Source organism: Microtus oregoni, unplaced genomic scaffold, assembly GCF_018167655.1.
Source record: "Microtus oregoni isolate MIOR12 unplaced genomic scaffold, Mior012 000115F_ref0000277, whole genome shotgun sequence".
NCBI lineage: Eukaryota > Metazoa > Chordata > Mammalia > Rodentia > Cricetidae > Microtus > Microtus oregoni.
In genome coordinates, this window is record NW_024544744.1 from 2,271,740 (window position 1) to 2,284,111 (window position 12,372).

A 12,372-nucleotide genomic window follows, 5' to 3' on the forward strand; every position below is an offset into this window, starting at 1 on the left:
CTTTTAGTATATTTTTCCAATTGACTATCGTGGCTTTTCAAATTTATGATCATATTACCAGTATACTAAAAAAAACCATCATTTTTTTAATGATTAATCATTGAAAAGGTGATCAAAACCCCATAAACTGGATTTGAGGAGCCCATCCACGCGGGGAAGCATAGTTGCATCGGGACGGGTCGGGAAAACAACTCTTTGAAGCACCGTTAATCTCAGAGACACTGAAACAAACCGGACTTCTCCACTTCCCTTTTGGGTAGACAAGCCCAGCCTTCCCGCGCAGGCGCGGGGGGACAAACCACAGAGTAGAACAGCAGGACTCGGTAGAGTGGCTCTGGGCGTGCGCGCGCCATCGCGTCTGCTCCGGCGTTCTGTCCTCCCTGGCAGTCTTCGAGGGCTTCCGGTTCCAGCGCGGTCTGGGTTCCCCGTCTTTACTCAGGAGCTCCTAGGTGAGCGAGCTGCTGCTCCCGGCTGGTGGGAGGGCTCGGGTTGGATGACGAGGTGTGGGGGAAGGCCTTCCTGGCACGGTGTGGCCGCCTATGCGTACGTCTGGGACCCAGGAACGCAGCGGAACTTAGATCTACAATCACAGAACTGGAGGGGCAGAAGGAAGGCAGAGTATCCTCCAACCTTTAACCTTTATGAATGATCATATCCCGGCAAAAGCCAATTTGTGACTATTCTGTGTATATGATTTTATCCCACTAGGCATCAGGTATACTGAACAGTTTCAAAAGCAGCGAGTCGTGGGTACCCTAATTGTCTGCTCTCCACTCGTTCAGTTATTTTTGTGGTACTGGTATTGAACCTCGCTGATGTAGGCAGCACTTGCCCTTCCCCAACGCTGTCTACTTATTCTAAAAGTCCTATTTCAGATCTTTGTGTTTTACTTCAGTAGTAAGTGGAGATTGTTATACCCAGATCCGCGGAGTCCCCCAGACACCAACAAAGAGACCGAGTCCCGTATGCAAAAACAAAGACCCTTTATTCTTACACAAGTTCGCGGACTCGGACTCTCCGTGTGCCCAACGTATTGGCGCAATCGGAGAGCCCTGAGTACAGTTAGGGTGCAGTTTTTATATAATAGCAGAGGGATTTTTAAAATTCAGGACCCCTGTTTGGGCTGACATTTGTCTAGGGGGTGTACCGGTGAAAAGCGGTGGGTGTGTGCTGGCAGGTGATCCTATCTTCAATGGTTGTTGGAACATTAGGTATTTCCTTAGGATTGTCTGTATCTGGGTGGAGCATGGGTAGTCTCTCAATTTGTAGTCTTTCTTGGAACCAGGTAAACTGAGGCTCAAGCCTACCCTCCTGTTGGTCGACAGGGCCAGTCTTGGTCGGTGTGTACCAAGCTGCCCTGGGTCCTACAGAGATATGTTTCTTATTAAGCCTTACTTCCCGAAGTCCTAAAACAACTTGGCATCTTTTTCACTTTTGTTTATTTTTATGAAAGTACATGTACTTCCGCTTCCGTTGAATACAGTAAATTAACTGGAGGGCAGGCTTTCAACTATCACATTTAAAACTCTTAAAATATGCAATATTTGTTTATGGTAGTTTGTGTTAATAATGATGGCTTGTTCCTTAGGTCCTTTACAAGGGAGTTATTGAAATCCTGGTAAATCTTTTTTATAGCTATAATGGCTTCTACTGGTGATACCGAGATCTGTAAGAACCAGGATGGAGGTTTGGAAATAAAGATGGAGGAAGAGTGTAAGTATACCGCCAGACAGGATTGGAGCCTGCAAAAGAACACTTATAACAGAGAAGTCTTCCGAAAGTTCTTCAGACAGTTTAGCTACCAGGAAACATCTGGACCCCGCGAGGCTTTGGACCGACTCCGGGAACTTTGCCGTCAGTGGCTGAGACCTGATACTCACACCAAGGAGCAGATCCTGGAGCTGCTGGTGCTGGAGCAGTTCCTGACCATCCTGCCGGAGGAGCTGCAGGCCTGGGTGCAGGAGCAGAACCCCGAGAGTGCGGAGGAGGTGGTGACTGTGCTGGAGGATTTAGAGAGAGAGCTTGATGAACTAGGATACCGGGTAGGAACAAAAAATGTGGTTTCTGTTTCCTAAAATTAATTGTGGATTTGTAGGCCATAGTGAATTATATACCGTGATTTCACAAAGCACACGGACACTCAGCTGGATCCAAAAGGGACTGTAGCTTCATGGGAATTGGGGGTCGAATTTGTATGCTCCAGCCTTGAGCTTGTGCTCTTCACACCTCTCCTCCTCACAGGTGTGCACCCCCACTCCTGTCTGGTCTTAGCTTATTTATACCTTAACATCAGAGGGAGTGGACACTTCTTGCTAAGCTACAAAATCCTATCTGGTGAATATGCTTCTTGGTTCAAACACAAGATTTATACTACAGAGAGAAGCTACCAGAAGGTGATAGAAGGAGGGGGCATTAGAGAGATGGTGGGACTAAGTTAGAGAGCAGCCTTTTGTAAAGGGTGTTATGTAATGTAAAACAAGTGAACTAAGAAATAAGGTTTTGAGCTGGGCAGGAGCACATGCTGTTGTCAACTAGCACCCAGAAGGGGATGAAAGCAGGTGGATTGAGAGTTCGAGACCAATTTGGGCTATATAGCAAGACCCTGTCTCACAAATATGAAGACTGGGTGTGTAACTCAGTGTTAGAGGACATGCTTAGTATGCACAAGGTCCTGTGCTTCATCCCCAGGACTGTGCTAGCTGTGTACATGGTGATGGAGCTGTTAATATTCCCTAGCAGAAACACTGGGGAGGATACCAGCTGTGAATCCCTGCCCCCCACGCACCCACCAAGCTATTAGTGGAAAGCAGGACTCCAGTGCTGTCAATGGGATGAACTCCTCACCAGGGCTAGGGTGGGACTTGTCACCCTGGTCTCGGTAAGAAACCCCTTCCTTGGACTGTAAGCAAGCTCAAAGAACTCATTGATTGGCCAAGTGAGGCTTAGATGGGATCTTTATTTGGTCTGTTATCTTTATCTGGAGCGAATGGAAGCTGGCTCACATCCCCCCAGGAAATGTCATATATAGCCACTGTCCTGATTCTGCATTAAACAGTTAAAACATGGGAAAAAAAATCAAAATCGCTATCCTGAATGAATGACATATGGAAAGAGCGTGGAAAGTTAGATGGGGGCAGGGGGCAGGGTGGGCAGGACACGCTTGTGGAGAATGAAAAGTTAGATGTGGGGGCCACGCGGGCAGGACACGTTTGCAGTATAGAAAGCCCATCTCTATGGGAAAGGTGAAATTTGTGTAGAAAAGTTGAGATACAGAGTTCATGACATTGACCATCAGCGTCTTGGCTTAAATTTTCTTCTAGTACAAAGGCTCCGTATCTTTTCTCCATCGTCTAAGTGAGCTATAAAAATTATGTAAAAGAGGCATATTGCCTTTCTTATTTTTGTCTCAACTATGACAAGACTGGTTTTCAACCAGTGGTAATTTCTAGCCAAAGAGGACATGTGGCAATTTTTTAGAAAAATTTTGGCTGTTGTAACCTTGGAGGGCAGATATGATTCTACACATTTTAAAGCATACAAACCAGCCTCAGACAGCAATAATGACCGTATTGAGAGTGTGTCAGAAAAGCTGAACTTAAGAAATCTCAGTATGAAGAGCATAATCTTGTGAAATAACTGAAATGTAACCTGGCATTCGGATATAAAAGAGATTGAAGAGAGAAAAGGAGCTTGTGGCAAAAAGTGTGAAACAGGGTCATGAAATCAGAGCTACAAAGTGCAAGTGTAACTTGGGTAAGAATTGAGTGGAAATGATTACAGTTAGGATCTATAAAGAAGGCTCGAGGCCAGACATTGTGCCTTATGCCTATAGGCCAGGTCAGTCAGTATAGTGTTTGCGTAGTAAGCACAAAAGTAGGCGTATGATCCCCAGAATCTACATAGAAACTGCTGGGCATGGTGGCCCACATCTTCAGTCCAGTGCTAGAAGGCAGAGAAAGGCAGTTCCTTCCCTAGGGCTCGTTGACCAGTCAGCCTATCCTACTTGCATTTCAGGCCGGTGACAGACCTGTCAGGGACCAGCCTAGACAAAAATACCTCTTGCCAGGGTAGAGGCATTATTTATTTAGAAATACAGTAAAGAATATGAAGACACGAATGAAAATAATAAACCAAGAAACATATGGAATAGTATCGGGAGGGAGTTCTACTGAGTTCTGAAATTCACCTGCATTTAATTACCAGTGCTTTAAATACCCCTGGCCCCAAAAGGTAGGAGGAAGACAAAAAACTACATTAACACGACGCAAGGAAATGAAGAGGCCAATTGAAGGTTGCGGGCTACAATCATAATTCTGTTGTTAGAACAAAACAAGTCACACTCACCCTAGACCATACCATTCTGTAGGCAAATCATTCCCTGGGTGGAATCCTAAGTTATCTCAAGGGAACTGGACCCTTGGTCCTATCCTTAGACTTTTGTTTGAGGTAGAAATCTTCTCTATTCCTGAAGTACAAGAGCTGGCTATTAGCCACACCTGTTGACAACAACCTTGAGAGAGCAGAACTCTCTGAGCTACTTCTAGGTGGGCCCTTTGTTTGAGGTGGAAACACAATAACCTTGAAGGAACTAGTGGTAAGTTCCTACTCTGACCTTTGGTTAGTGTGGAAATAGACTCACATTTTCGGGCCTCCACACTAAGTAGAGCACTCATTGACAAGCCAGGGTAGTCCTCTAGGTGAGTTGTCAGTCAGTGAGAGAGACACTATCTTTAAAAAAAAGTGAATAACACCTTATGATCAACACCTGAGGTGTCTGACACACACACACACACACACACACACACACACACACACACACACGGAAGGGAAATTAATCTCAGTAGTCAGGTAGAAGAGGCAGGAAGGTAAGGCAATCAAAGGCAGACTGGGCTACATTCTGACATGGGAGGGTCTGTGTCAATGGAGGTGTCCTTACTGAGGAATCTGTTGTAGGCTCTGCACTCAGGGCTTAAAGCTTGCGTGTAAGAGAACTGTGATGAAGACACTTCTGGCAGAATTGAAGACTGTAGGTGGCCATTCTGCAGTAACGAAATACCAGTTTTCTGTCACGTGCCATCAAAGACCCTTGGATGCAGCAGTGAATGTCATATGCAAGTTACTGTTCATATGCAGATTCTAGTCTCCTGAGAAGAGATGGAGGGAAAAAGTCCACAGATGGAAGAGGTGTCAGGTGTTGATAAATCTACTGGAAACAATAGAGGAAAAGAATAATGAAGGAATTGAGGGCTGTACCATTCAATAGATAGGCCACAGAGCGGTCAGCAGAGGAATGCCCGTTGCATAGGCCTTAGGTGTTGCTAGTATGCTAGAGTGGAGGTGAATTATTGGAGAAGATGAAAGAATTAAGAAATTATATCCTGTAGAGCCTTGCAGACCATTATAAAGAATTTAGATTTTGGTAGATGGAAAGTCACTTCCTAGCTTGAGCAGAAAAGAAATATAAACTAAATTTTAAAATAAGCACTCTGAATTGTAAATACAAAAATTTCTGAAATAAGCACTCAGTGTACCCTACAGTGATGGTAGGTAGGAATCATTTTCTGACATAAACACTCAGTGTACCCTACAGTGATGGTAGGTGGGAATCATTTTCTGAAGTAAGCACTCAGTGTACCCTACAGTGATGGTAGGTGGGAATCATTTTCTTAAGTAAGCACTCAGTGTACCCTACAGTGATGGTAGGTGGGAATCATTTTCTGACATAAGCACTCATTGTGTCCTACAGTGATGGTAGGTGGGAATCATTTTCTGAAGTAAGCACTCAGTGTGTCCTACAGTGATGGTAGGTGGGAATCATTTTCTGAAGTAAGCACTCAGTGTGTCCTACAGTGATGGTAAGTGGGAATCATTTTCTGACATAAGCACTCAGTGTACCCTACAGTGATGGTAGGTGGGAATCATTTTGGGAAGTTGTACTGATTAACTAGAAGGACAGACAGTTGGAAGTCACGTGACGTGGATACCGGGACCCCCAAATCCCGATCCTCTGAAGAGCAGCAAATGTTCTCAACTACCGAGCCTCTTCTCCAGCTGCTTCCACCTAAATCCTTTCTTCCTTTCTGCCTTCCTTTTTATCTCTTTTCACCTCTTTCCTGGCTCTATTTCTTGAGCATTAGACAATTAACAAAATGTAGAAAATTAACAAAATGTAGCTGAAATGGGAAAAGGAAGTTTCCCTGGAGAGGGTGACATTTTAAAATGATCTTAAAAAATGAGGGGGATTGAGGCAGGCTGCTGGCTGTGGAAAAGTAGTCCTTTCAGGCTTGAGCAGGCCAGGTGCCAACGCTATGAACACTGTACTCTTGTTTGCTGTTTTTAGAGTACATCTCTCTTCTCTCACAGGCCTCAGTGCAAACTGAAGAACAGAAAGTGTTTTTGCAGGAGACGAAGACTTTAGAAGCAGAGCCAGAACCCAGTGCATCCCATCAGCTTGTGAAAGCCAGGCTGAAGTGTGAACCTGCAGAATGGGAAGCCCCAGAGGAGCAAGGTAAAGGAGAAAGGCGCAGAAGGGAAAGCAGAGCTAAGATGGGGCCTGAGGGCTTGTTTGTACTTCCCGCCATTCTTCTCAGTAAAATCAGGAGGGCCTGTCCAGAAATCTGGTGCTCATGTGTAGATTTCCAGATGTCATGTCTTGTCACTTTACTTTTCCTTCCCATCCCCCATCTTCCTTTAAACCCAAGACCTCATGCATGCCCGACAGGCACTGCAGCTCTCAAAGGCATATCCACAGCCCCCTTTCTTCTTAAAATTGGTACTTTTCTAAATTTTGGCTTTATTTTATTTAGCTTTACTTAATTTCATTCTTCTGATTGTTGTAATCCTTTATTCTGACCTCTGCTATTTGTAGACTTTGACCTATTAAACAGCATTTTTGTCTTCCACTTGGACTGTATCCTCAGCCCTTTTAGTAACTGAGTTTTGCTCCATGCTGTCTGCAGCTATCAAGTAGTCTGAGAGAAAAAGAGGTATTTATCTGTGAGTGAAGGAGCAGTAAGGAGAACGTGCCAGAAGGCGAATCGATGGGGATTTTTCTTCATCCTTGTTTCCTCTGGTTTTTATGGTTTTAAAAGAAAGATTTATAAAAGTTACTCAATGAAAAAATGTTTGTGCCGTTAATTCATCTAGTTTCCTCCCCCAGCTGAAGTAAATTGTCACTGTTTTTGGTTTCTTCTGTGCCCTTGTAGAGACTTTTTATATTAAACATTTTCTTCTCCTTTACATTACGATGGTAGTCTCTTGTGTTTTTTATTTCTTAACAGCTGCTTAGTATTAAAACGCAGACAAACCATGAAGCAGATTAACCAGGTGCGAATTTGTCTTTGGTGTTTTGTTATTACAAATAGTTCTGTAATAGATAACATAGCTTAGACTCCTCTGTAGTACTCCGTGTCAGAGGTTTAAAAGCAGATGTGACATTGCTCTTCCTGACACTCTGGATGAACTCACAGCAGCAGTATGTGCCCATTCTGTGAGTATAGTGCACTGCCAAACTCGATGAACTCGGTGACTGAAAATTACACCTCGGGCTGATGCGGTGGCTCCAAAGCCCTTGCTATGCAAAGCTGAACCCCTGAATTTATCCCCAGACTCCAGGAGGTGAGAACTAACTTCCAAAAGTTGACCTTTGACCTCCACACACGTGCCGTGGCGTGTGCACACTCACATAAAATAATAAAAGGTTTTTAAAAAGTTTATCTGTGGGGGCTGGAGAGATGGCTCAGAGGTTAAGAGCATTGCCTGCTCTTCCAAAGGTCCTGAGTTCAATTCCCAGCAACCACATGGTGGCTCACAACCATCTGTGATGAGGTCTGGTGCCCTCTTCTGGCCTTCACGCATACACACAGACAGAATATTGTATACATAATAAATCAATAAAAAAAAAAAAAAAAAAAAAAAAAAAAAAAAAAAAAAAAAAAAAGTTTATCTGTGCTGTGTAACTCATCTTTGCCTGATTCTGGAGCAGTTTCTCTCGCTGTGGTAAGGGCTGTGTGTCTCCTGTTTTAGAAACTGTAGTTTCCCTTTGCCTAGTTTTCTCTTGAGTTGTTTATTATCTCCTTATTTGTTTGTGGAGTGCTTTTTCACTTGGATCATCTTATATCCTAACACAGTTTTATAGTTTGTAGTAGAAACTCTGAGGTCTTATATGTCTTTCATTTGAATAATTTTCTGTTGCTGGCTTCATGAGCTACTGTTTACTGTCCCTGGAGAGTGGGTAACACGCAGGCTCCTTTTTGCAGTTTCAGGTGTTGAGACTGGAAATGAGTCCAGGAATATAACTCTAAAGCAAGACCTTTGTGAAGGAATGGAAGCCGAACAGAATACCTCCAGCAGATTAACAAAGGATGCACTTCAGTGTCAGGAAACCCGTGACCCTGGAGAGGAACCTTCTAGCGCTTCTAGTGAGGACAACCGGCCTCCGCCTAATGAAAATGGGACAGACTTGCCTGAGAACTCAGACCATGTTAAAGACCAGAACGTCTCTCCAGGACGGAAATTGTATGGATGTGAGGACTGTGGGAAAACGTATAGTCAGCACTCACGCCTCCTCGAACACAAAAGCGTCCACACTGGAGACAAGCCCTACAGGTGTGAAGTATGCGGGAAAACCTTCCGGTGGAAGACTGTGCTTATTCGACACAAGGTGGTGCACACCGGAGAGAAACCGTACAAGTGTAATGAATGTGGCCGGGCCTTTGGCCAGTGGTCAGTCCTTAACCAACATCAGAGGCTTCACTCGGGAGAAAAGCACTACCACTGCAATGAGTGTGGCAAAGCCTTTTGCCAGAAAGCAGGCCTCTTTCACCATCTCAAGAGCCACAAAAGGAACAAACCTTACCAGTGTCTAAAGTGTAGCAAAAGTTTCAATCGCCGGTCCACCCTCACTCAGCACCAAGGAGTTCACACTGGCGCAAAACCCTATGAGTGCAACGAATGTGGCCGAGCTTTTGTGTATAACTCCTCTCTTGTTAGCCATCAGGAAACGCACCACAAGGAGAAAGCCCTTGCCCAAAGGGGTCCTTCTCGGCGGCAGAGAAGCCGCACCAGGGAGAAGCCCTACACACGCGATGTCTGTGGGAAAGGCTTTGCTCAGAAATCAAGTCTTACAGAACGTGAGCAAATTCATGCTGGAGAGAGACCCTATTAATGTGCAGAGCGTGGGAAGGCCTTTATTCGAAGGGCAGTCCTCACGAAACATCTGGGAATCCACCATGGGAGGCTCCACAAGTGTGCTGAGTGTGAGACTGCCTTCCCGGGAAGCACCAGCTTCATTCAATATCAGGGAATCCACAGTGGGAGAGGCCCCACAAGTGTTGAGTGTGTCCAGACCTTCAGACAGAGGTCAGACCTTAGTAAGCCCAGAGAATTCATAGTAGAAGTGGCCCCTCTGAGGGTAACACATGTGGGGAATTGTCCAGGCTGAGCTCAGCTCCTGCTCATCAGATGCTCACAAAGGAGCAGGAACTCTTTCTGTGTGGTGACTGCAGGGCAGCCATCTCCCAGCGTGCAGGACGATGAGAAAGACTGTAGTGCTTTGTGACCGCACTTCAGCCCTTGGTACTGTAAGGAGACCATAAATAGTTGATGGCATCCACTGTGTACTGCTCATTGTATGGGGCCATGAAAGAAAGAAGTCTTATCACCAGATTTCTTAGAGCCCAGCCTGGGATGAGAAAATCTGCCATAGGTAGTTAAAAAGAAGGACAGTGGATTGATGCTCAGTGTGTTTTAGAATTAAAATAGGAGAAAGTAAGTATCGTAAATTCTGAAGAACAGCTTATTGTACACTAGGTCAGGGAAGAGTTCCTGAAAGATTTTGTTGAAAATAAGGGTATGATGGATTGACTTGGTAGACAGAAGGAAGAAACACATGTGGGTAACACAGAGGTGAGCAGAAGCAAGAATTTGGGTGGTTCAGAAGCATCGGTGATGGGACTAGCCATCCTATTGGAGAGCTGATTTTAAGAGCTTAACCGATGGGTATTAGTTGGAAGTAGCTTGGGGACAGAGTAGGAGAGTTCCAGTGCTAGGAATGCTAGCCAACACTTGGCAGTGCTTTGACACAGAACACTCTTCTCTTCATCTCTGAAATAGCTCTAAGTACAGGTTCACTTTAGGAATGATGCTTGTCTATCTCAGCACTGTGATGCTGAGACAGGATTAGGAGTTCTGTGCTGTCTTTGGTTTCTTAGGAAATTCAAGGCCAGACTGAACTACACAAGACCTCAAGAAGAAAAGAGGATGCTAGGGGCTGGAAAGGTAGCTCAGCAGTTATGATCAATTGTTGCTCTTGCAGAAGATCCGGATCATCCACAGGGTGGCTCAAAACCACCCATAACTCCAGTTTCAGGTTAGCTGGTGCCCTCTTCTGACCTCTGTGGAGCACAAGGCACACAGGTGGTGCATTTGCATACATGCGGGCAAAACACTCCTACACATGGAAACCTAGTTCTTGGGACTAGCTTCTCAGCCTGTCTATTATGCCTGTGAAACTCCGACGTGGTTGGACATCTGCATCATGTATTTAAAATGCCTGTGTGCACTGAATGAGGCCCTGGGTTCAATCCCCAAAGCTTTGAAGGAGATCAGACTCAAAATAGAGTGGAATGTGGCTAGATAGAGCCAGATTGGCAACCCAGAGACTAAGGGTCAAATGGAGGCCCTGACAGATGGGAAGTGTGTGGTGGGGTGCGCCCGTAGGTCAGTGTGACACAGTGAGCCAAGAGTGCTGTGTGATGCCCCAGGACATCTTTTTGTAGTTATGTAGCCCAGGGTGGTCTCAGTTTTTGATAGCCCTCCTACCTCAGCCTTCTAAGTGCTAGGATTATGGCTCTGAGCTGTGAACCTGATTCCCTCTGCATCTTAATGTAGATTTGGAAATGCACAGCAGGAAGCCAGGAGGAATGGAAGAACAAAGTGGGTTCAAGGTGGAAGAACAGTCAAGGAGAAGCAGCTGCTCAGGTTGTCTGGCTTCTTGTTTTATAATGAATTCACTTTGAGACATTTCCTGGTGAAACGATGCACGAGTGTTTGGGCGGAGCCGAGTCTCTGCAGCCGTGCAAAGACACAATCGTAAACACAGGCTGAGTTTGGATTCCATTTGCTCAAAGTCACGCAGTGTACGGTCTGATCAGGTTTGAACACAAGCAGCTGTGTTCCAGATCATATACTTTTAAGTTCTTACACATGGTGCTTATTTTAGTTGGACAAACTTGCATTGCAGTGGTCTTCAGGACCCTGCATAATTTTTTACAGACAGTTTCAGCTCCTTTTAGCCTAAGTAGGAAAGCCCAGACCCTCGCCCGAACACCTCAGTATTCTGGTATCATTGTCTCTCCATAGTAAGTCTTGTGCAATTTGGCCAGTGTCCCATAAACGTCAGCCCCAGTGGTAATCAGGACAGGGAAGATTTGCAGAAGACCGTCTACCTCAAAAGTGAGCCCTTATTTAAGGATCAGCTTTCATCCTAAAATCGTAATTCAGACTCTGCCTTCCTATCAAGAGACAGGGGATATCTGACTGTCTTCTCAGTACAAATCCTATTTAGAGAGATAGCTCAAATGGCATTGACTCAGCACGTCTGTTGTTAACGAGGACTCTTATACTGTAGCCCTGGCTGGGAAGGGAGCTGGTGGCAGAACTGTCACCCCAGCACTCAGGAGGCTGAGGCATGAGGATCTTTGAACTCAGTAGTGTAGGACTAGTCTGGACAACAGGTTCTGTCTCGCAGCAGGAAGATAGAAAGTATATTCCATAAAATGGGCCTGGGAAGCAGCAGTTGTTGAGCGGCTTGTTTAATCGTGGACTTGTTTTCTGGCACTGAAAAGAACATTTTCATTTGCTCCAGTTTTTCCTCTTAGAGGTCAGAAGGTGCTCTGCCAATTCTAGAGGCCACAAATCCTAGAGTGACAAGTGTCTCTACCCTGGGAATAACCACTTGCTGACTTTTACTTGAATCTCTTTCCAGCTTCCATCCCTAATTGAAAGTTCTCATACTGCAACCCCTCCAGAAACTTATCTTACTAGTTTTCCATATCTCTTCCAAATGTACTTCAGAATGATTGGTAAGGCATCCTTGTACAGTTTTGTAGATTTATACTGTTTCTGTATGTATTGTATAAACAGTTCATATTTGTGAATTTTTATTGTAGCACAATTAATAAAAACCCAGAGACAGATACTGGGTTTCAGCCTGAAGGTCAGAAAAGCAAAACAGCCAGCCATTAACTCATCTCTACCTCAGTACAAAATGGAGATCCTGCCTCCAGGAATTCTCAAAATGAGACTGACCAAGAGCTGTCTCCTCCCATCTTATATACCTCTCTAGTGCTGGGATTAAAGACATGCACCAGT

The 12,372-nt window shown here is 44.9% G+C and overlaps 1 protein-coding gene across 1 annotated transcript; it reads left to right on the forward strand.

Moving 5' to 3' along the window:
• The first annotated feature begins 320 nt into the window (after positions 1 to 320).
• Zscan12 (zinc finger and SCAN domain containing 12) lies at positions 321 to 10,318 on the forward strand. Its single transcript, XM_041645731.1, has 4 exons — positions 321 to 449; positions 1,636 to 2,042; positions 6,364 to 6,508; positions 8,259 to 10,318. Exons 2-4 carry the CDS (start codon positions 1,641 to 1,643, stop codon positions 9,164 to 9,166), a joined length of 1,455 nt encoding a protein of 484 aa, XP_041501665.1. The 5' UTR covers positions 321 to 449; positions 1,636 to 1,640; the 3' UTR covers positions 9,167 to 10,318.
• The last annotated feature ends 2,054 nt before the right edge of the window (positions 10,319 to 12,372 follow it).